Source organism: Punctularia strigosozonata (genome assembly GCF_000264995.1).
Source record: "Punctularia strigosozonata HHB-11173 SS5 unplaced genomic scaffold PUNSTscaffold_3, whole genome shotgun sequence".
In the NCBI taxonomy this organism is placed as follows: domain Eukaryota; kingdom Fungi; phylum Basidiomycota; class Agaricomycetes; order Corticiales; family Punctulariaceae; genus Punctularia; species Punctularia strigosozonata.
Window position 1 is genome coordinate 696,787 of NW_006767435.1, and position 20,946 is coordinate 717,732.

Genomic DNA, 20,946 nt, shown 5'->3' on the forward strand with positions numbered 1-20,946 from the left:
AAAGTCGGAGCAGAGTTTCGAGATACAGAGAGTGAGTGCGAGTACGGACCAGACTCAAGCTTTAAGGCTTGAGTCGCTACGCGCTCTAAGTCCGTGTCGGAGCAGAGGAGTAACTTAGTCGATATTCGAACTAAGGAGTTAGAGTACAGGAGCTAGGAGTTTATATACGCGGAGGCACGGTTCGGAGCTCGTATCGATAAGGAGTTATCGGAACTATGAACCATGTGGAATGATCAATCGTAAGGATGGAGCATATGGTTACGAAGCTGATAATCGGAGGTAGAATAAGTCCGAAGGGAATATCAAACCGTTAAAGGCATATCGATCGTGAACGTCGGAGTTGCATCCATTATGACTCGAGAACTACCGGGACGTTGAGTCGCCGGAGGACTATTCATGTGATAACGTAGGTCCGGTACCAGAGCTGCTACTCCGATGGCGGACAACCCGGAACGGCCGGAGCTATCGTACTTGGCCCGGTTATGGCCCAAGATCCGACACGTGACAGCCAGTCCCATTAGCCTGAAAGAAGTAGTTTTCAATTTCTGCTTGCCACAATAACTGATATGGTGTGTACCAGTTATAGATAACTTCTTGCACGTATTGCCGTTCTTCATATGGAGGCAGGTTGCCCAACGGATCAAGTCCATCGTCCTGGATAAAGGCAGTATTTGCGGCATCGCTCACTGCCCGTTTGTCATCGTCCTCAAGCTGCCAGTGCACCGATCCACATGGGAGCTCAGTCATAGGTTCGACTGGTTCGTCATCTGACAAGAGTTTGTCGGCCAACTCATCGATCTGCGCATAGTTGATCGTATAGCTCTGTTTCACGCCAGGTGCTGAGTTCTTGGTTTCACTCTGGACTTATTGAGCACGAGGGAAATTGTGGCCCATATGACCAGACTTGTGACATCGGAAACATAAGTTGTTTTTGACATGCTCCTTCATCTGCTCAGGCGACAGGCGCTTCAGTGAGTCTTTCTTTGACAATACCTGTGATGATCGTTGACCACCCTTCTGAGTTTTGTCTGGATTTGCACCCTTTGGTGTACAGTCAGACGCGGACGGCATGTTGCCGTCCTTCGGTCGCTCATCTCAATTCTGGGGTGTTTGCCCACATCCTGACGGTGGTGCAGATTTAGCAATGACAGGGCGCTCCCTGTGTAACGTATTGTTGATTACTCGTTCCGCAATCAATGCACTCTCCAACACCTGCAAGTACGTGCTCTTATCTGGATGTAGACGGTCCTGGTATAGCTCCTTACTGATGCTATCTTTCAGTCTGTTGAACTAGGCTCTACACAGCCTTGGTCACATGCGACACAGCATGGCTGTTCACACAGCCTTTTACATCAATGGCTTCATAGCCATCTGCACTGGTATGATAGCGTACAGCCCTGCATAGCCACTCCTTTGTAGTATATAAGAGCAGGCCTGTCCACCCCTAATGACAACTCACTTCCTACTAGCAGTCCCCACCAGTAAGCTCACCAGCTCACCAGGTCAGTCCCAGCCACTTGCCACTGCGTGCACTAGCGCTGTCAAATACAGTCCTCCCCAGAACCATTTAATGAAGAGCCTATCAGTGACTTTGTCGCCGAGATCATCTCGATATTCCTCAAGTGTTGCGGATATACCTTGATAGATTCCGTGTCCCCTTGTCTACAAGTGAGCCATTCCGTCCGGATTTTACTCATAAACCCATCGGGGAAACAGAAATTGAACAGTTCATGAAGGAATCAAGACATTGTCCATTCTTCTGGTGACTTTACTACATGCACAAAGAACTAGCCAGCCGTACCATCAAGATAACATCCCAGTTTCTGAACCTGACATTGTGGCATGAATTGACTGTCAGGGACGAAACTGGGGGCAAAAATATCGGAAATGCGGAGGGCCGATGCACGGGAAAAGCGGAGATGAACGATACCAAAGCTGAACGGGTCTGGGACAAGTGGACCTAAGTCCAATGAGCAGGGGCGTACTGCCCAGACCACAACACAGAGTCGGGTGGATGCGATTCAGAGACATTATCAAGAAGAGTGGTATGCTGACATCGGAGCAAAGTCAGAGCAAAGCCGGAGCAAAGCGGGGCAGAGGCGGACTTGACCCGAAGGGTCGCTACACACTCGAGGTCCGCTTAGGAGCAAAGGGGAAAGCCTAGTCGATATTGGAACTGAGCAATATCGTACAGACAAGCCAGTATAAGTACTAAGCAGAACAATGGAGAAGTCGGAGATGAATCTATCATCAGTAAGACAAAGGGAACAGGGAAGAAGATCTAAAGTACATGTGGAACACAAAGGGGATCAGTGCCAAGGAAACCGAGCACAAGGAAGAAGAATACAGTGTGAGAATAAGCAAGTACGAACAAAGGGAATATATGGGAGCCAAAGATACGAAAAGTCCGCCGGAGATCCGTCGGAGGACCGCGGGAAAATGAACGGCGAAGAGCGGAGGAGATGTCGGAGGACAGTCAGGGATAGTAGGCAATGGTCGGCGATGATTGACCCGTGACACTGACCATCTATAATATATTCAATGGATTCCTCAATGAAACATTGATATATTACAAGGTCATCACGACCATCATAGACCCATGGAGGGTGCGGTTTGATGTTAGGCTTGGGTAGAGGCCGCCCAGAATCCATAGAATCTTCCAGCACCCGTATTGCCTCGTCTAGCTGTTTCAACTTGTGTTGCAGTGTCTGTCCTAAGGAGCTTGTCAAAGATATAGAGGAACTCGGCGGTTCCACAGTAGATTCACATTGAGTAAGGAGCCCATAGGCACTAACAGACGAGGTGACAGGCTTTGCCTGGGCCATGTTGTAGACTGAGACACGAGGATTATTGTTGACATGCTTCACCTCTACCCCCGATGGTCCACATACCCGGCTCTGGTCATTGACCCTGTCCTCAAGCTTTCTCATGTGATAGGTCTGCTCGTTAAGTGCATCTATCAGACGATCGAACTTGGACAACATGTTCTGAAGTCAGTATTCAGCCTCAAGGCAAGCGTTGTCAGACACCAAACGAGCCTCTTCAGCTTTGGCTCTTGCCCTCTGAGCATCCTCCACTTCACGCTTGCTGGATTTAATAAAGTTTGACATATACCGACATGTGTTAGCTATCAACTCATCCAAGGGAGGGCTCGCGGCATCGACGACTCCGGATGGACCAGCTAGCGGGGGATCAGGAGTTAAGCGATGGTTCGGAGCACGATAAGTATCTAGCTCAGTGTGCTGTCATTCGACGTCTAGTTCCAACAGGTTCAATCCCATATACTTCAAATAGCTTGGCACAGAACTGCCACCGCCGGCCCCTGTCGTTTGCCCAGCGCCGCCCACCCTCATCCATCACCCAGTGCCGAGCGTGAGCCACCAATGCGGTCACGCTCGGCGTTGCCTCCCTCCTTCGTGCTCCCCTCCGCCCAATGCTGAGCTTGAGCCGCAAACACGGTCGGACTTGGCTTCCCCTCCCACCCTCCTTCCCACAGTGCCGAGCATGAGCCGCCAACGCAGTCGTGCTCAGCGCAGCCTTCCACCTCCTCACCCACCTTTCTCCAGCCCCAAGCAAGAGCCACCAATGCAGTCTCCCTGGGCGCAGCCTTCCCACCAGCCTCCCGCCTCTTGCCCACCTCCGCCCAACACCGAGCTCGAGCCGCAAACACGGTCAGACTTGGCTTCCTCTCCCGCCCTCCTTCCTATAGCATCGAGCGCGAGCCGCCAACGTGGTCGCGCTCAGCGTTGCCTCCCAACCTCTGGCCCCCCTTCGCCCAATGCCGAACGCGAGCCACCAACGCGGTTGCGTCTGGTGTTGCCTCCTACACTTGCACCCCCCCTTCGCCCAATGCCAAACACAGTCGCGTTTGGCGTCGTCTCCCACCCTCGCGGCCCCCCTTCGACCAGCCCCAAGTGCGAGCCGCCAATGCGGTCACACTCGGGTTCGCCTCCCGCACTTGGGGTCACCTCTCGCACTCACGCCCTGCCCCGCCCGCCTTCGACCAACCCCAAGCCCGAGCCACCAACGCGGTTGGGCTCGGCGTCGCATCCCACCCCCCCGCGCCCACCTCTGACCAGCCTCTTGCCTGCCTCTTGCCCGCCTTCTCACCCGCCTCCCCACATCTCGCCGCCTTCTCACGTCTCTCTCCCCACATCTTGCCTGCCTCTCCGCCTCCCCACCTCTTGCCGCCTTCTCGCCAGTCTCCCCACCTCTCTCCGGCCTCTCACCCGCCTTCTCGTCTGCCTCCCCGCCTCTCTCTGGTCTCTTGCCCGCCTCCCCACCTCTTGCCCGCCTTCTCACCCGCCTCCCCGCATCTCGCCGCCTTCTCACATCTCTCTCCCCACATCTCGCCCGCCTTCTTGCCCACCTCCCCGCCCCTCTCCGGCCTCCGTTCAACGCCGTGCTCCTGCCTCCCCGCCTCTCCCCCGCCTCTCTCCCAGCCCTGAGCCCGAGCCGCCAACACGGTCGCGCTCGGTGTTGCCTCCCTCCTTTACGCCACCTCCGCCCAGCACGAGCCGGTAACGCAATCGTGCCCCTCCCGCTACCTGCCCGTCGCCTACCACCCCTCGCTCAGCGCCAGCACCCTCCCCACTCCCCCTATGGCTACGGGTGGCATATCTATGCTGCTTATGTAATCAATACATTTACCAGTAGTACTCGATACAATTTTGTCATCTATATAAAATATAATGAAAAATAATGATTTTTTACTAGAATTTGAATGATTACCAGTGATATATAATAAATAAAAGTAATTTTATTCAGATGACTACAATATCTATCAAGCATATGATTGCTGTAGAGTTTACATAGAATATATAGTGTCAGTAGCACTAAGGTGTGAGCTATATAGCACTGAGGTATGCCCTACATAGCTACTATAGCCATGACAGTACCCTCTATAGCACCTATAGCACTATGATAGCATTGGCTGGTGGATATTTAGCACAGGTAGCAAAGGACATTGCTATGGACCTATGGAGGCTATATGGGACTATGTAGTGCCATATAGTGGTCTAGATTTTTTCAGATGCACCACCTTTCCTTTGTCCCTATGCGGAGCAGGTGTCAGCGTCTCATAATCAGTGAGTGAGTCATCCGACTTTGCGTCATCGATAGTCACCTTCAATGGTTTCTTGCCTATGCTCACCTTCTTTGGTGTGCTCGGTGGCTGTAACAAGCTACTAATGCTCATAGCACCAGACACATTCATCCTTGGTAAGATTTCATTTTGACTGAGTCTACCGTACTGATTTTCATCTTGTACGCTAGGACCTCGACCCATCAACACGGGGGACGCGCTACGTTGGTGCCGCACAGTAGTACCTCCGTCCAGGTGCCTGGTCCTTCGTCCGTGACGACTCCGCTCCCACCACTTACTATGGATGCGAAGCTCTTCAAGTCTATCCTGATGGACTCAGATGCCCATTCTGACGAGGCAGATGCTGTCCCACGCAAGCTTTCGCACGAGATAGGCTCTGCAGAGCCAACTCCAGGGTTCAGGGTACCAGACCTGATGGCCACAGGAGCGCCTCCAGGGTTTGGAACACTAGGTCCGACCACCACAAGAGGACTTGCTGGAGAATTAGACTTAAAGTCTACATCCTCGTCGGCGGCATGTGCCTGGAGCGACGGCGTCGTAGTGATACCTGCCGCAGTTTGTTCGTGTCTGGTCCAACGACCAGTCGTGGGATCCCTAGACATCGGCATCGTGCTGAGTGCTCTAGAGTTCTAGAAGCTAATGTACTTAGCTGAGGTTGTACCGGCTTCCAACGAAGGTCGTAATCGGGTGATCAAACTGACTGTGTTCCTAACAGAGGAAGTCAGATTTTTTTTCGATAGTTTAGTTACTCACGAGATTGCTCTCAAAAATATGTGACGCAGGCAAGCTTAAATAAGCGAGGTGCGGCACACAACGAGTTCTCTGGTGGCAGCAAACAACTGAGAATTATGCGTCTCAGATTGAGTACTACTCGAGAGAGAACAGTGTCGTCTAGTCGTCGAGCGGTAGGTTTTTTATATAAAGTAAACGAGTGCCGGAGTGCATGTAAAGGTACGCAAAACAAGGGATAAGGCGACGGCGCCGATGGTCTAGAATAAAACGCTCCATGGTCTCGAACCGACACGTTATAGCCCCTTTCTCGCAGATGTACCAAGGCAGCGCACGTGGCGCCCGCCTTTTCGTCTCAACAACGCCAGTCCACGGCTACCCTATACATTACTCATTGCCTTACTCTCGCCTAGTCTACTCTTTCAATGAACCTAACAGAGGCGCGGTTAGCGCCAGTCTGTATAGTACAACATATAAGTATCACGGCAGCTATATCTGTGGTGAATGCTCGTACCTCTACCGCGGTCCGTGTGGACGAAGGTAGAGATACGAGAGGTCAACCGACGGGCTATGGCATACGCCCGGCGGTTACCGGTGGGGGATTAGGGGGTGGCGTTGCTAGACGCTCCTCGTCGTCTGACACTCCTCCTCAACGTCAACTCCATATCCTCAACTCCTCCTGAAACCTAATCCTCCTAATCCGATCCTAAGAGAGAGACACCGAGGCGCTTCCGTAGGCGAGTGAAGGTTGGAGCAGCGAGGGCCTTGGTGAATATGTTGGCGATGTTGTCAGAAGAGCGCACGTAGGTTAGATAGATGTCGCCAGCAGCGACCCGTTCGCGAGTGAAGTGATAGCGAACATCGATATGTTTAGAGCGGGTGTGATGTGACTGCTGTTCAGCAAGAACGATAGCACCTTGGTTGTTGGCGCCCAGGCAGGTCGCCTTCGGTTGGTCAAATCCAATCTCGCGGAGGATCTGACGCAGCCAGAGCGCTTCCTTGGTTGCGTTACACGCCGCAATGTATTCGGCCTCGCACGTAGATGTAGTGACGATGTCCTGCTTGCGCGAGCTCCAGGAGATAGCGCCGGCGCCCAGGGAGAAGCAGTATCCCGAGATCGAGTGACGCGAATCCTTACAGTTTGCATAGTCCGAGTCAGTCATGCCGACCAGTCGAACACCGACCTCAGGACGGACGATACCGTTGTAGGTGGTGCCAGCGCCTAGGGTCAGAACAAAGAGACGCATGTGGTGAAGGTACCGTATGATCCGGATAGCAGCGTTGTAGTGCGCCATGCCCGGATTGTTCACGAACGCAGATACTTTCGTGACTGCAAACGCTATATCGGGGCGGGTAGCACACGAGATGTAGACGAGTGAGCCAACAAGTTCACGGTACCGTAGTTTGGCCATTTCGCGCTTCTCGGCGTCGGACGTGGGCTCGTCGAGCAAAGACAGCTTGATGTCGTGTTCCATAGGGGTTGACACGGGGTGCGAGTTCTCCTGACCAAATTCCTTCACAACCTTATCGATTGCGGCAGTCTGGCATAGGTGGACTTGACGACGAGCGAGGTCTCGAATGACGTGGATCCCGAGGATGTGAGTGCCGTCGGATTTGGTGATCTCCCAACGGGAGCGGAGCTGGGCTTCAAAGGTGTCGTTCATGGTGGTGGAAGAAGCTACGGATAGGAAGTCGTCAACGTGTACGGCGACGAGTACAAACCCGGCGTCGGTCTGGCGGTAGTAGAGGCAATATTCGACGTTGACGCGGTGGAATTTCCATTCGCCCATTGCCGTGTTCATTTCCTCATTCCAAACGTGTCCGCCTTGCTTTATGCCATAGAGTCCCTTCATCAGCATCCAGACCCAGTCCCTGGCGGGCTTATTCTCCTCCTCGAATCTGCTCGGTTGCTCCATGTAGAGCGGATCGTCCAGCACGCCGTGGAGGAAGGCGGACTTGACGTCAAATTGACGGAGGTCGAGGCCCATGACAGCGCATATGTGCAAGAGGATGCGGATGGTCTCTAGGCGAGCGGTGGGCGATGTCGTTTTGTCGAAATCGATACCGAACACCTGCAGGAACCCCTTCGCCACCCAGCGAGCTTTGTACCTTGAGATGGCGCCGGTCTCGTCGCGCTTGCGCTTGAAGACCGGCTTACCTTTCAGAATACGATGGCCCGCAGGGACGGCCGCGCGAGGGATAAGCTTGTACACTTGCATACCCTTGATCGCGGCGAACTCCTCCTTGAGCGCCTGCTTCCACAACTCGGACTCCTCGCCAGAGAGGGCCTCTTTGATTGAGTTGGGTTCGGGCTCATCAGATGCGGCTAGGATGACCATGTCGTCCAGCATCTCGTCGAAAAGGTCATCCACGGTGACGAGTTCGTCGGCATTCGCGAAGCAGCCAAGTAAGTCGTCGCAGGGCAGATCAGGGTCGGCTTCGTATGCAGCAAAAGCGTCGTAGTCGGCAAGCGCGGCGGCGACCTTGGTCTTGCGGCATTCCTTGCGGGCGGCTTTGCCAGTAGCATGAGCATCGGCCGAAGCACGAACGTCGGTGATTGCCTTTTCAAGGCGCGGATCGGGCTCATCAACACGGGCTGGCGGGTGGACGTCTCGCTTCGGACGCACCACAGAGGGCTGGGCTGGAGCAGGAGCGGTTGACGCCGGCACTGCAGCATCTGGTGCAGATGGCCAGCCATGATCGGGATGCGAGAAATCATTCGCAGCCGTAGGCGGCATCTCAACAGTTTGGCCCAGGCGAAAAGGGCGGGGCTTGAGTTCATGAGACTCGACGAAACAAACATTTCGCGTGGAGATGAGACGGCGGCCTTCAGGGTGCCAGAGCCGGTACGCCTTCGAGTGCGATTCGTAACCGACAAGTACACATCGGATGGAACAGCCAAGAATCTTGGGATTGTGCACGTTCTGGATCAGTGCGTACGCCGTGCAGCCGATCTCGTGCAGGAAGGAGACATCCGGTTTGCGACCATACCAGCGCTCGAGCGGTGTAATGCCTCGGGGAAGAGATGCGGACGGAATATAGTTGGCGAGGAAGCCGGCTGTGAGGGCGAACTCACCCCACAGTGTCAGCGGCAAGCCAGAGGCTTCGCGCATAGCACGGGCACACCCCATAAGTGTTCCGTGCATTCGTTCGACTTTCCCATTTTCAGCCGACGTGTAGGGAGCAGTGTACTCGAGAGTGATGCCAGAGGAGGCGCAGAAGGAGTCGAAGGCGGATGACTTGAGTTTGCCGTTGTCAATGCGCAGGGTGCCGAGAGAATATCCGACCTGGCGCGCGGTGCGCGCGTGCCAGCCTTTGACCAACTCGAGAGCATCAGATTTCGACTTCAAAAGAAAGGTCCAATTGCGAGAGGAGAAATCATCCACTAGAGTACAGGTATAATGGTCGCCGGAAGGTGTCGCGGTGCGGTCGGGTCCGCCAGACAGGTCACAATACACAATATCAAACACCCTCGTCGCCCTCCTGCCCATCCTCGATTTCGGTACAGCGTTGACTTTCTGTTTACCGACAATACAAGGTTGGCATAGGGGAGGGGACAACGAGAGGTCGATATGCATACCAGTGACAGCGCCCGTCTGAGCCATAGTGTTGACGGTCGACTTCGCAGGATGACCCAGCCGATTGTGCCAGACATTGATCGGTACGGCGGCGTTGGCGGGTTCCGAACGGTCGAGATCAAGTGAGTAGAGACCACGACCAAGGCGAGACGCACGAGCCACGATGAAGTCGTCAGCCTTACGATGGATGGACGCCCAAGACTTGGAGAATCGAGCATCGAGGCCAGCGTCAGCGAGACAACCGACCGAGAGCAGGCGGATCTTGGCATCTGGCAACCACATGACGTTGTCGATGACGAGGTCGGGGGCGGACGGTACCTGTAGACGAGCAGTCCCCTTTTTCGTGGCAAGGATGGCGTCTCCTCCTATCCCCTTAATGCGGATGGGTGAGATGTCGCTGACGTTGGAGAGATCGTCGAGGAACGGGGTGCAGTGGATTGACGCGCCGGTATTGAGCCACCATTTGGAGTTACCAAGGTGGCGACCTACGATCGCTCTGTTGGCGGTCAGAGGCCAATCCTGTCTCCAGTCCGAGGAAGACGGGCACGACGAGGTGAGCGGAGGACGAGGCGGCGGCGTCGAGGTCGTGATTGCGATGAAGTCGGTGTCGTCATCATCGATGTCACAGACGGCGTGAAGGCCCCATTCTTCAACGACGACTGCGTTGGCGACAGGGTCCGCAGGAGCGGCGTTAGCTAGCTTGAGACCCAGATAGGCCTTGCTGCCTGAGTGTAGTAGTCGTTTCGGTGCGCCGGGCTTCGGTGCGCCGTACTTTGCATGGCGAGGGTTCTCAACCCAGTGGCCGGTACTGGACTTGCCGTTGCCGTTGCGTTCGTCTTTGTTACCCCCCCCTTGCCCATGCGACGGTCCGTCACGAGGAGGACGACCCTTGGCTTTTGTGCGAGTGGTCGCAGTTGCGGCAATCCCGGAACGTCTGGAGTCCGCGCGAATGAGTTCAACTTCGTCGCGGAGACGCTCCTTGACAGTCGCGAGGTCGAGTTTGGACCCGTGATTGATGAGCGTGTCGCGGACGTGGACCAAGTCTGGGCCGAGGGTGTGCAGGATGGCCATTACGCACCAAGCATCACGAGTAGGCAGACCGATCGCGAAGATGCGATTGCCAAGCTCGCAGATACGTTTGACGGTACGGAGGAGGTCCGCACCGCGATCCACCTGGGTCGAGAAGGTCTCCTCGACGAGGCGGAAGAGCGTGACCGGAGTCGACTTGATGTGGCGCGACTTCAGCGTGAACCAGGCATCCGCTGCAGTAGCGCAATCCACGATCTCGCGAGCTTCCTCCGGGGCGATGGATGATACCAGACTGGAGAGAGCCTGGAGGTTGTTAAAATCCCAGGCATCGAGTGACTTCCAGTCAGCGTCCGTAGGCCAGGGACCAAGGGTAGGCCGCTCAATGTACGCCGTCGTCCCGCAGTTCAGGTACTGATGGAGCTGGCAGCACTGCGCCATGGCCTGTACCACCTTGTTCGCCCAATCGTGATAGTTACGATTGCTGATTGAGAGTATCACCTTCTCGTCTGTCCAGCCGCCTTTGAAGTTGTTGAAGGCGGTGAGGTTCCTGATCTCTTCGATCTGACAAACCGGACGAGCAGGCGGGGGCATACCCTGGTGGGGATAATACTCCCGCATGTAATTAGGATTCTCCGCAATGTGAGTACGACGATCATATGGAATGGCACGTTCACGATCGAGGCGATTGTAGCGAGGACCGGCGATGTCGAAAAACGGTACACGCCCAAACGGCACACGGCAGTCATCCACAAACGGCGGCTGATACGGCGGCTCCGACGATGATCGACGTGAGTGGTGACTATGAGCAGCGGGCGGCGTGACGTCTTCGGGGGTACGAGCGCGCGAATGACGCGAAGGGGTGCGCGATCGATGCGGAGGAGCCTGAGACTGGCGAGACGGAGCACGCGAGTGGCAGGATGCGGCGTGCGAATGGTGCGACGAGGCACGCGACCGATGACGCGATCCTTGAGATAGCGATCGAGATGGCGATCGAGATGGGGCCCGTGCAGGTGGCGATCTGGCCGGAGAGCGCGATTGGCGCGATGGCGAGATGGGCGGAGCTGCAGGAGGGACCTCTTGTGACGACTGAGTAGCCCCGGCCGGCGGCAGGGGCGCAGAAGGTGGCGCGTGTTGTGCGGCCTCCGGTGAACGTGAACGAGAGATACGTGCACCGGTGCGACCGCGACCGAATCGTAGTTGCCTGTCGGACATGCTGCAGGACGACCTATAAGGGCGAGTGAAGCGGCGGTATGCAGGGAGCGTTCCTGCTAGTCAACCAAGGGCGAGTTTCGCGCCCGCCGAGGGTGAAAACGAGACTAGAGATTGATCCTAGCTAGGTAGATCGATTGGCGGGTTCAGAGTATGAACCCAGGGCTCATAACCTTTCAATGAACCTAACAGAGGCGCGGTTAGCGCCAGTCTCTACCGTGGTCCGTGTGGACGAAGGTTGTAGTATTAAGTACCTAACAGAGGCGCGGTTAGCGCCAGTCTGTATAGTACAACATATAAGTATCACGGCAGCTATATCTGTGGTGAATGCTCGTACCTCTACCGCGGTCCGTGTGGATACGAGAGGTCAACCGACGGGCTATGGCATACGCCCGGCGGTTACCGGTGGGGGATTAGGGGGTGGCGTTGCTAGACGCTCCTCGTCGTCTGACATACTCTACATGCTACTGTCCAGTCGTCTCGCCAGCCCCGCCTTGCCCGTGACACGGACTTTCTGCGTTTTCCAACCCACGCGGTCACGTGATCCTCACCGTTTCGCGTCTCAGGTTGGTTGAGTCCTTGCTTGTCGCCTCCCAGTGTCACAAATGCCATCTAGAGTCCCTGCTATCATTACGGTGCATTACATGCTTGATACTGGTATTACCTCGTGCTGACTCGTCACCTAGTGTGATTCGATCGCTGTGCTGGAACGGGAACTTCGACTAAGTCGGGAAGCCCTGGCAAAGGCAGAAACGGAAGATACTTGGGACATCATTGGTCGAGGGATACAAAGGATCACCAGTCTCTCTCGTGGCGGGGCTTGCCAATTCTCCGATGAGATGGTTCAAGCCATTCGATCCCTGTCCAGCCCTTTGACGAGCTCGATGGTCTCGGAGCGCTCCGTTCTTTCCGGGCAAGCCATAGAGCTGGTGGAAACACTGGCATCGAATATGGGCTCAACATTTATCCCTCTGATTCCTATATTCCTTCCCGTCCTTTTGAATCTGTGCGCACGGCCGAACAAGCTCTTTGTCACCCGAGCCCGGTCGTGCATCATTGCTATCGTGGAAGAGACCCAATCACCATTGATTCTCACCTTCTTGGTGGCATCTTTAAGGGATAAAGCCGTTTCCGTCCGGCTATCCTCCCTAGAAGCCGTCTTCGCCTGCGTCAATACGCTCAGTCCTTCAGAACTTTGTAGGGATGCTCGAGCACGAGAAGTGGAGACGGCCATCAGGCTGACAGCCAAGGATTGCAATGCGGATGTGAGAAAAATTAGTCGAAAGGTTTTCGAAGCCTACGGAGTTGTACTACCGGATCGTGTCCCAAGGTATGTTTATCATCCCTGTTCTCGCCCTACACGTCTTGAACTTGGGTCAGTTTCGTAGAACCGTTGACCCCGACCACTCGCAAGTATTTAAACATCCATCTATCGTCCAGAATACAATCATCTCGGCCTCCTTCAGTCATGTCGAGCACCTCTTCCCGCCCGGCCACGTCCATGGCTCGCGAACCACCTGGGATGGAAGGCGCGCCTCGGACCACCGTCGTTCAGAAGGGAGCTGGGCTGAGGTCGACGACAGCTAGCAAAGGGGGTCACGTTTTTCAGGCTTCTGAGGGGCGTGCACAAGACAACAGGACCGCGGTGGACAGCGACGTGGAAGGTCATTCTGGACCTATCAACGCTACTCGGTCAGCGCTAAAATTCAGTGACACGAGACGAGCACATGCGGTTGTGCCCTATCGTCCCACAGATGATGTGAACACGGACAAATCCCGACCCTTCAGCACGAATTCGCAACCCATCAGACCTCCCACTGCGATGCCAGGCGCAGCACAAAACGCGACAGCTGTCACGAGAAATGTTGCAAACGATCACCACCACAGGGGAGCTATCCGCTTCGACCCAAGCCATCCATCGAGGGGCACCACTTCCGTGCTCCTCGTCCCGCAGTCCCGCCGAATCGCCGCCAGGCGTATTGAAATATCAACAGGGGTTGATCCGAGTGCGAGGAAGGACACGATTTCTGCAGCACCAGTCCGATCTGCGTTATCAGTCTCATCTCAAGCTCGTTCTGATTTGTCCTCCAAGCCCGTGGCTGGCACGGCAAAGGCTCGGATGGCCCTTCATCCGGCCCCCTCACAATCTGTCGGAACTGCGAAGCCCTCGATACAAGCCCCTCGTCAAGGGACAGAGCGTGCCATTCCCGTGCCAGTGGCGAGACCTCCTGTGGCGCGCCCGCCATCCGCAACAGCGGCTCCGGGCGCTACCAGCAGAACCGTTGATCGTCATCACGAACGTGTCGCAAGCTACAAGGGTAGCACTTTAACCCGACCCACTGCGTCACAGCTGGCGAAAGCGCAAGCCAACGCGGCCGAAAAAGCTCAAAGTTCTCAGTCAAAGACGGCCCCACCCTCGAAAGTGCCCGGTCGTAAACGCGAAGAGCCTCGCGCACGGAGTAGAATTGCATCAAAGCCAGGGCAGGACGCTAGCACCTCCACAGTACAAACGCGTCGGAAAGATGTACATAACACTCTGATCTCGGAGATGGTCCCGCTTCCTCCTAGCCCGGGTCGAGGTGTCTCTCCAACGCTAGTCGCCTTGCCACCGTCACCGGAGCCAACAGAAGCAACGGCTGCCGCATCTCAACCAGCAGCTACAGCAGTTCAGTGTTCATTACCCGTGGAACAGGAGCTGCCAGCGATACCAGCCGACGTAGATGTGTTAAATCCAGAATTGGCGCTTGCGACTCCCGACGTGGTCGTAATACACCATGCTACACCGTGTGATACCCCGAACAACCGGACACCGACACAGCGCCTCGCTGGAACCACCAACGAGGATTTATTCCGCACGCCGATATCGTCGTTATTCGCGCAGATTCAGCAGGGCTTCATGTACACGCCTGCGTCCCCGCTATCACCTCCGCACCATGCTGGACATCTCAATCATATGGGTGCCCCGTCGTGTCGCACGGCTTTCACGCCATCGCCTGAGATCAATGCACTACCATCGCGTTTGGATGTGCCGCATTATAATCTTGCGGGCCTGCCGGGGCAGGAATTTCTCTGTGATCGCTCTATGGATCAACTGGACAGGGAAGTACTAGGAGACGTGGAGTTCAATAGAATAGAAACAGCATAGCTGTATGAAACGTGTTGTCATCGGTGATTGATGTACAGTTCTCGCATCGCAGGAGGAAGCCTGTCTACACCCTTCTTTATCTATGCCCCAGGGGTCAAAGTGCTGTAGCCAGCGCGAGAGCGCGCGCGGTGAATAATGCAAAATTGGCTTCATCTTCAGTGCGAGGTGTGAGCTAAGTAAGAGTATGTGTGAATATAGTTTGAATAAACAGAATGGGTGCCATACATTCTAATGGCTCAGGAACTTTCTGCCTTTGGCCCTCCTACGAACCAAGATCTTCCTGCCCGTAACGCTCTTGTTGCGTGCAAGAAACCCATGTTTCCGCTTGCGCTTACGCTGAGATGGCTGATACTCGTGGCCCTTGACGAAGAAGCGAGCTTGAGGAACCAGGCTAAGGATGGGCGATGTGGTGGGTTGGCACCATGAAGTGCCGAGGATTGCCGGTCGCCATGAGGGAACCGCGCATGCAGCGGGTAAGGGAGTTCGATGAGCGACCAGCGTCTGCAGCGGACGAACGGGGGCGAGTGTCGGTGGCCTCGACAGCAATTGGGCGAGCTGGCGGGGTATGCGCGGCATGGTCGGGATCGAAAAGCGCGTCGGTCACATGAGTGGTATTGATTTGGTATCTGACTCGGATGGTCAGGATATCTATCCTGCCCAGGATCTTCGCCCGTTCACAATCTACCATGGCTACCTCTAAGTATACGGGTCCATGGACCGCCCCCGCAGTCCGCTCTCAGTTTTTTGACTACTTCCGCTCGAAAGGCCATACATATGTCCCCTCTTCCTCAACCATACCATATGAGGATCCGACGCTACTGTTCGCCAATGCCGGGATGAACCAAGTACGTAGAAGTTCACCAGAGCATGTATAATGATATCTCAACCTTTTCTCTTTCTCAGTTCAAAGCCATCTTTTTGGGCACGGTGGACCCGCACTCCGAGATGGCCAAGTGGAAGCGTGTCTTCAACAGCCAGAAGTGCATTCGTGCTGGCGGGAAACACAACGGTTTGCACGCATCCAGAAGCAACGCGAGTCAGCTAATAGCCTGCCCTCAGACCTGGATGATGTCGGAAAGGACTCGTATCACCACACTTTCTTCGAAATGCTGGGCAACTGGTCATTCGGAGATTACTTCAAGGCGTGTTTCGCATGTGCTGATCAGTTTACACACGCACTCATGAAATTCTTAGAAAGAGGCCATCCAATACTCTTGGGAGCTCCTCACCGAGGTGTACAAGCTCCCCAAGGATCGTTTGTACGTAACGTATTTCGAAGGCGACGCGAAAAATGGATTGGTTCCCGACGAGGAAGCCCGCCAGTACTGGCTAGATCAAGGAGTTTCGGAAGATCACATTCTCCCTGGGAATGCGAAAGACAACTTCTGGGGTGAGTCAATCTCTGGATCCACTTTGGCTGAAGGCATACTCATTATTCCCAGAGATGGGTGCGACTGGCCCTTGCGGGCCCTGCAGGTCAGACCTCCCTTCATTCATTGACACTTTCTATTGGCTCAATATCTCGCGCAGTGAAATACACTTCGACCGGATCGGTGGTCGTAACGCTGCCCACCTGGTTAATCAGGATGATCCCGACGTCCTTGAGATCTGGAATAACGTGTTCATCCAATTCAACCGCGAAGAAGATGGATCATTGAAGCATTTACCATCTAAACATGTTGACACCGGAATGGGATTTGAGCGACTCGTATCTGTGCTGCAGGATGTCCGCTCGAATTACGATACCGACGTATTCCTGCCGATCTTCGATAAGGTGCAGGAGCTCACAGGTGTTCGCCCTTACGGGGGGAAATTTGGTGCCGAGGATGTGGATGGAATTGATACAGCCTATCGTGTCGTGGCTGATCACGTACGGACATTGACGATGGCGCTCAGTGACGGTGGTGTACCGAACAACGTTGGCCGTGGCTATGTTCTTCGCCGAATTCTCCGTCGTGGTGCACGGTACGCACGCAAAAAGTTGGGAGTGGAGATTGGTTCCTTTTTCTCGTCGTTAATGCCGGTGGTTATCGAGCAAATGGTACGCAAATCGCTTCGTTCCCTCAACCGTAAATCGCTAATCAATGCTCCCCAGGGAGATATATTCCCCGAAGTACGGAAACGGCCAGACGAAATCAAGGAGATTCTCGATGAGGAGGAAGAGTCGTTCTCGAGAACCCTCGACAGAGGGGAGAAGCTATTCGAGCAATACGCCACTCGCACCCAGCAGAGCGGCGAGAAGGATTTGAGCGGAAAGGACGTCTGGCGCTTGTACGATACGTACGGCTTCCCGGTCGATTTGACCTTGTTAATGGCCGAGGAGCTCGGGCTCGGCGTCAACCAGGCAGAGTTTGAGGAGGCTCAAGCAGCGTCAAAGGAGGCAAGCAAGGCTTCGTTGAAGAAGGGCGCGGCCGACGTTGTGAAGCTCGACGTGCATGACATCGCTGCTTTGGAGACAAATCCCGATGTTCCGAAGACAGATGATTCGGCAAAGTTCAGTGAGTCGACCCCAATTTCCAGCTGCTGCATACCTTATCGTGACTTTTCGCCAGACCAAGGGAACATCACCGCCGAAATCAAGGCTATCTACTACAACAAGCAATTCCTACCCTCCTCCTCTGGCATTACCGAAGGAACCACGTTCGGTCTCCTGCTGGACCGCACCAGCTTTTATGCCGAAGCCGGTGGCCAGGAATACGACACCGGGAACATTGTCATAGACGGCGTTGCAGATTTCGAGGTCACTAACGTACAGACTTTCAACGGATACGTCCTGCATATCGGGCACCTGAAGTACGGCAACCTTGAGGTGGGGAACCAAGTAGTCAGCTCTTATGACGAGGTACGAGAATGTCTCCTCTTCATTACCTATCTTCACATGGACCTGGTTTCCAGTTGCGACGTTGGCCATTGCGCAACAATCATACTGCCACCCATATCCTCAACTTTGCTCTGCGTGAGGTCCTCGGCGACCACATCGACCAAAAAGGATCGCTGGTTGCACCGACGAAGCTTCGCTTCGACTTCTCTCACAAAGCTGCGATTGCCTCTGACGAACTCACTCGGATCGAGTCTATCAGCAAAGACTGGATCAAGAAGAACGTGAAGGTGTACAGTAAGGAGCTCGACTTGAAGACTGCCCACAGGATACCTGGACTGCGAGCCGTTTTCGGCGAGTCGTATCCGGATCCTGTTCGAGTAGTCACGCTGGAGTACGACGTCGAAGAGATAGCGAAGGATATCGAGAATCTGAAGTGGAGGAGCACGAGTGTTGAATTCTGCGGTGGAACGTGAGGCCCTCTCGTTCACCCATTTTCAGGTACTAAAATTACCTACCAGGCACGTTGCAAAGACGGGCGATATCAAGGACTTCATCATCACTGAGGAATCCGGTATCGCTAAAGGTATCCGTCGAGTCATTGCCGTCACCGGCCACGAAGCGGCAGCTGCCAATCGTTGTGCTGAAGAGATGAAGGCCAAGCTGGATCGTATCGAGGGTTTGGATGGAAAGGAGAAGGACGTTGCATTGAAGACATTCCCTATTGTGCGAAACCCGTTTCCTCGCAGTGGACGTGGCTCACGTTGCGATGCAGGAGCTTGGGCAAATGGACATGTCCGTAGTTATCAAAGGCCAATTGCGCGACCGGCACGCGGCGATTCGTAAGACCTTCGACAAGCAGACAAAGGATAAGGAAGCGGCTGCAAGTAAAGCGGTATGTCAATGTCCATGCACTGATTATTTTCCGACTAATCGATCGAGGATATAGGCTGTAGAAGAATTGACCAGTCACTTTGACAAGAATCCATCGGAAGGCAGCTACTTTGCCAATATTGACGTGAACGGCAACATGAAGGTACCTATAATATCATTACTCGCACTGGTGGGGGTCTGACAGGATGCAGATACTGCAATCCGTTGTACTGCAAGGCAAGAAGCTTGGCAAGGCTATCTACGTTTTCAGTGTCGACAAAGAAGGCAGCAAGGTGGTGCATGTTAATCACTCCCCTGCGGAAGCCAGGTCGAAGGGTTTGGATGCCCGAACATGGGCAACTAAAGTCGCTGAGGTTCTAGGCGGCAAGGTACGTTTGCGGCTTTCCATCTTGACAAGTCACCGATTTGTGCAATAGACCGGCGGGAAAGAGGACGGTGCGCAAGGAGTGGGGACGGAAACGGACAAAGTGGACGAAGCGATTGCTGTAGCACGTCTGCACTACACCAGCATCGCGCAGTAGGTGGTACTTGGTAGAAGGAACTAGACCCAGAATCCAGTTGTCGTCTTTCGCATTGCTTTCCTTTCTTCAGGCTGTAATCACATAGCATAACAATGAATACGATACGGATGGGAGAGTGGATCACAACTACTACTATATGCCACCGGGATTTCGTCAGACCCGCCGTTCCGTCAGTTTCGTCACGCGTAACGGCTCGGAAGCTGCTGCCGATACGGCAGTTTCAAACTCAGCACAGTTGTCCGTTGCGCGCGCAAAAGTCGAGGATGAGTCGAGTTACCGTACAGTACGCAATATGGACAGCGGTAGGATAGAACTATGTACGATTAATACTAGCACGTAGTAGAGCTATTAGGGCCATTATCATGTAGAAGACCGAGTCAAAAAAGCGGCGGCGAAGGGTTTACATGAGCTTATCTGAGTCAGGTAGGAAGCACTTGCGAGGACTCTTGTGGGGCGGAAACTGGATGGCCAGCTTGTCGTGAAGAGCGGAAGAGTCCAAAAAAGCGAGGATTGGAAGCTAATTCAGGGTGTGCATTGAGGTGGTCGCGGATCCTGGCGAGTAACACGGGGTTGGCACCGTCGTCGTTGATCTTCAATGCTCGTGCAAGCCCGACTAGATCGTCCTTCCTTTTGGTGTAAGTGCTCAATGAATGGTCGTAAACTTTTGACGTAGCTGCGTAGACAAGGCGTGCGTCGCGTTCCGCATTCTGAACGGACTTTGCCTGCTCCTTCTCTCGAGCCTCTCTCTCCTTTGCAGCGGCGGCACGTTGTTGCTCCTCGAAATGTGCCTGAAGCTCCGGTGCAGCAACAATCCGAGCCTTGATTTTTGCAGATCCCCGTGCTTGTTTCTTGCTGGCGTTCGCGAGCCTGGTCTTCTCTTCTTCCAGTGCAAGACGTGAGAGTGTGCAATGTGCATCGGCACTCTGGCGAAGAGCTTCAGTCTCCCTGAGCGCTTGCTGAAGGCGACAGACGTGGCCTTGAAGATCACAAATCGTCGATATCAGCTGATCGTGCGAGAAGCGTGCAAGTCGGTCCATAGTGAGAGGCTGGTACGGAGTGTTGAGGATGTCGGAAGCGAAGGAGTGTGATGCAGAACGCGTGAGAGGGCCGCGCACTGTGCTGGTGTCCTGGCTTGCGAGCTCTTCCGCCTCTGTATCTGAGGTGTCCATTGTGTAATCCGAGTCCGAGCTGTCTGAATCGTCATTGTCTGTGGGCACAGCAGGATCGGAAGAGGGAACGTGCAAGGGGTAGGATGGAGGAGTATGGGCCTTGATCGAAAATGCCTGACTTGGCGCATAGTCCTCGTCGGTGAAGATGTCGGGATTGAGCGGATAGAGGCCGCTTTTCCTGAAGGCAGTACGGATGAGGTCCGGTGTCATGACTTCGCGTTGGATAGCCATGTACTCTTCAATCACGTTGTAACGGGTTATGCGGATACGATTATCCATGAGATCGTCACAATGATTCTTCCACTTCGACTGTATGTGCGCAAACACGGCAACATCGAGAGGTTGCAGCATGTGCGAGCACTTCGAAGGGTAACAGATGACATAGATTTTCAGCGGGCCTTGATTGGCGTAGCATCAGGAAAAACCCCATCTGGCAATTTTCTACATATATACATACATGGTTCATAATATGTCCATATTCTGTCCAAATTGTCACAAAAAAGCCAAAAAAATCCCATAAAACTGTCAAATCATGACAGATGACAGACCAATTAGAGGACTGTCTTATAGGTACAAGGGGGCTTAGAACTAATAACATAGAAAATGTGGTTGCAGTGTCAATAACATCAGCACTGGTCCATGTCCAAGGGGCTTAGAGAACAAATGTAGATATAAGTGTTGGAGTTGGGGATTGATACTTGACTGTTGACACCTCACCCTGGCCTGGCCCCATCTGGAATATCATATCAT

At 54.2% G+C, this 20,946-nt stretch overlaps 7 protein-coding genes across 7 annotated transcripts; 3 read left to right on the plus strand and 4 right to left on the minus strand.

The window, feature by feature from the left end:
• Window positions 1–3,504: 3,504 nt before the first annotated feature.
• PUNSTDRAFT_131511 (uncharacterized protein) lies at window positions 3,505–4,524 on the plus strand (the record flags this gene model as incomplete). Its single annotated transcript, XM_007380814.1, has 1 exon — window positions 3,505–4,524. One exon carries the CDS (start codon window positions 3,505–3,507, stop codon window positions 4,522–4,524), a length of 1,020 nt encoding a protein of 339 aa, XP_007380876.1.
• Window positions 4,525–8,625: 4,101 nt separating this feature from the next.
• PUNSTDRAFT_20633 (rve-domain-containing protein) lies at window positions 8,626–9,219 on the minus strand (the record flags this gene model as incomplete). Its single annotated transcript, XM_007380815.1, has 1 exon — window positions 8,626–9,219. A coding segment is annotated over one exon (594 nt), but the record flags the coding sequence as incomplete, so codon positions are not given.
• A 3,263-nt stretch (window positions 9,220–12,482) lies between these two features.
• On the plus strand, window positions 12,483–13,037 carry PUNSTDRAFT_62174 (uncharacterized protein; the record flags this gene model as incomplete). The annotated part of the gene is made up of 1 exon (XM_007380816.1): window positions 12,483–13,037. A coding segment is annotated over one exon (555 nt), but the record flags the coding sequence as incomplete, so codon positions are not given.
• Window positions 13,038–14,709: 1,672 nt separating this feature from the next.
• Window positions 14,710–15,317, minus strand: PUNSTDRAFT_82952 (uncharacterized protein; the record flags this gene model as incomplete). Its single annotated transcript, XM_007380817.1, has 2 exons — window positions 14,710–14,966; window positions 15,020–15,317. A coding segment is annotated over one exon (295 nt), but the record flags the coding sequence as incomplete, so codon positions are not given.
• A 163-nt stretch (window positions 15,318–15,480) lies between these two features.
• PUNSTDRAFT_141744 (uncharacterized protein) lies at window positions 15,481–19,151 on the plus strand (the record flags this gene model as incomplete). Its single annotated transcript, XM_007380818.1, has 14 exons — window positions 15,481–15,639; window positions 15,698–15,803; window positions 15,854–15,936; window positions 15,989–16,184; window positions 16,237–16,270; window positions 16,325–16,835; window positions 16,890–17,292; window positions 17,347–17,636; window positions 17,690–18,084; window positions 18,134–18,338; window positions 18,388–18,507; window positions 18,562–18,648; window positions 18,698–18,874; window positions 18,923–19,151. The coding sequence occupies 14 exons, from the start codon at window positions 15,481–15,483 to the stop codon at window positions 19,025–19,027; spliced, it is 2,871 nt and encodes a 956-aa protein (XP_007380880.1). The 3' UTR covers window positions 19,028–19,151.
• Window positions 19,152–19,418: 267 nt separating this feature from the next.
• Window positions 19,419–20,124, minus strand: PUNSTDRAFT_50385 (uncharacterized protein). Its single transcript, XM_007380819.1, has one exon. It carries the CDS (start codon window positions 20,062–20,064, stop codon window positions 19,447–19,449), a length of 618 nt encoding a protein of 205 aa, XP_007380881.1. The 5' UTR covers window positions 20,065–20,124; the 3' UTR covers window positions 19,419–19,446.
• Window positions 20,125–20,343: 219 nt separating this feature from the next.
• On the minus strand, window positions 20,344–20,583 carry PUNSTDRAFT_29972 (uncharacterized protein; the record flags this gene model as incomplete). The annotated part of the gene is made up of 1 exon (XM_007380820.1): window positions 20,344–20,583. A coding segment is annotated over one exon (240 nt), but the record flags the coding sequence as incomplete, so codon positions are not given.
• Window positions 20,584–20,946: the final 363 nt, after the last annotated feature.

Coding starts and splice junctions, on each gene's coding strand:
- PUNSTDRAFT_50385 (XM_007380819.1), bottom strand. CDS start 20,064: ATGGACCGACTTGCACGCTTCTCGCACGATCAGCTGATATCGACGATT.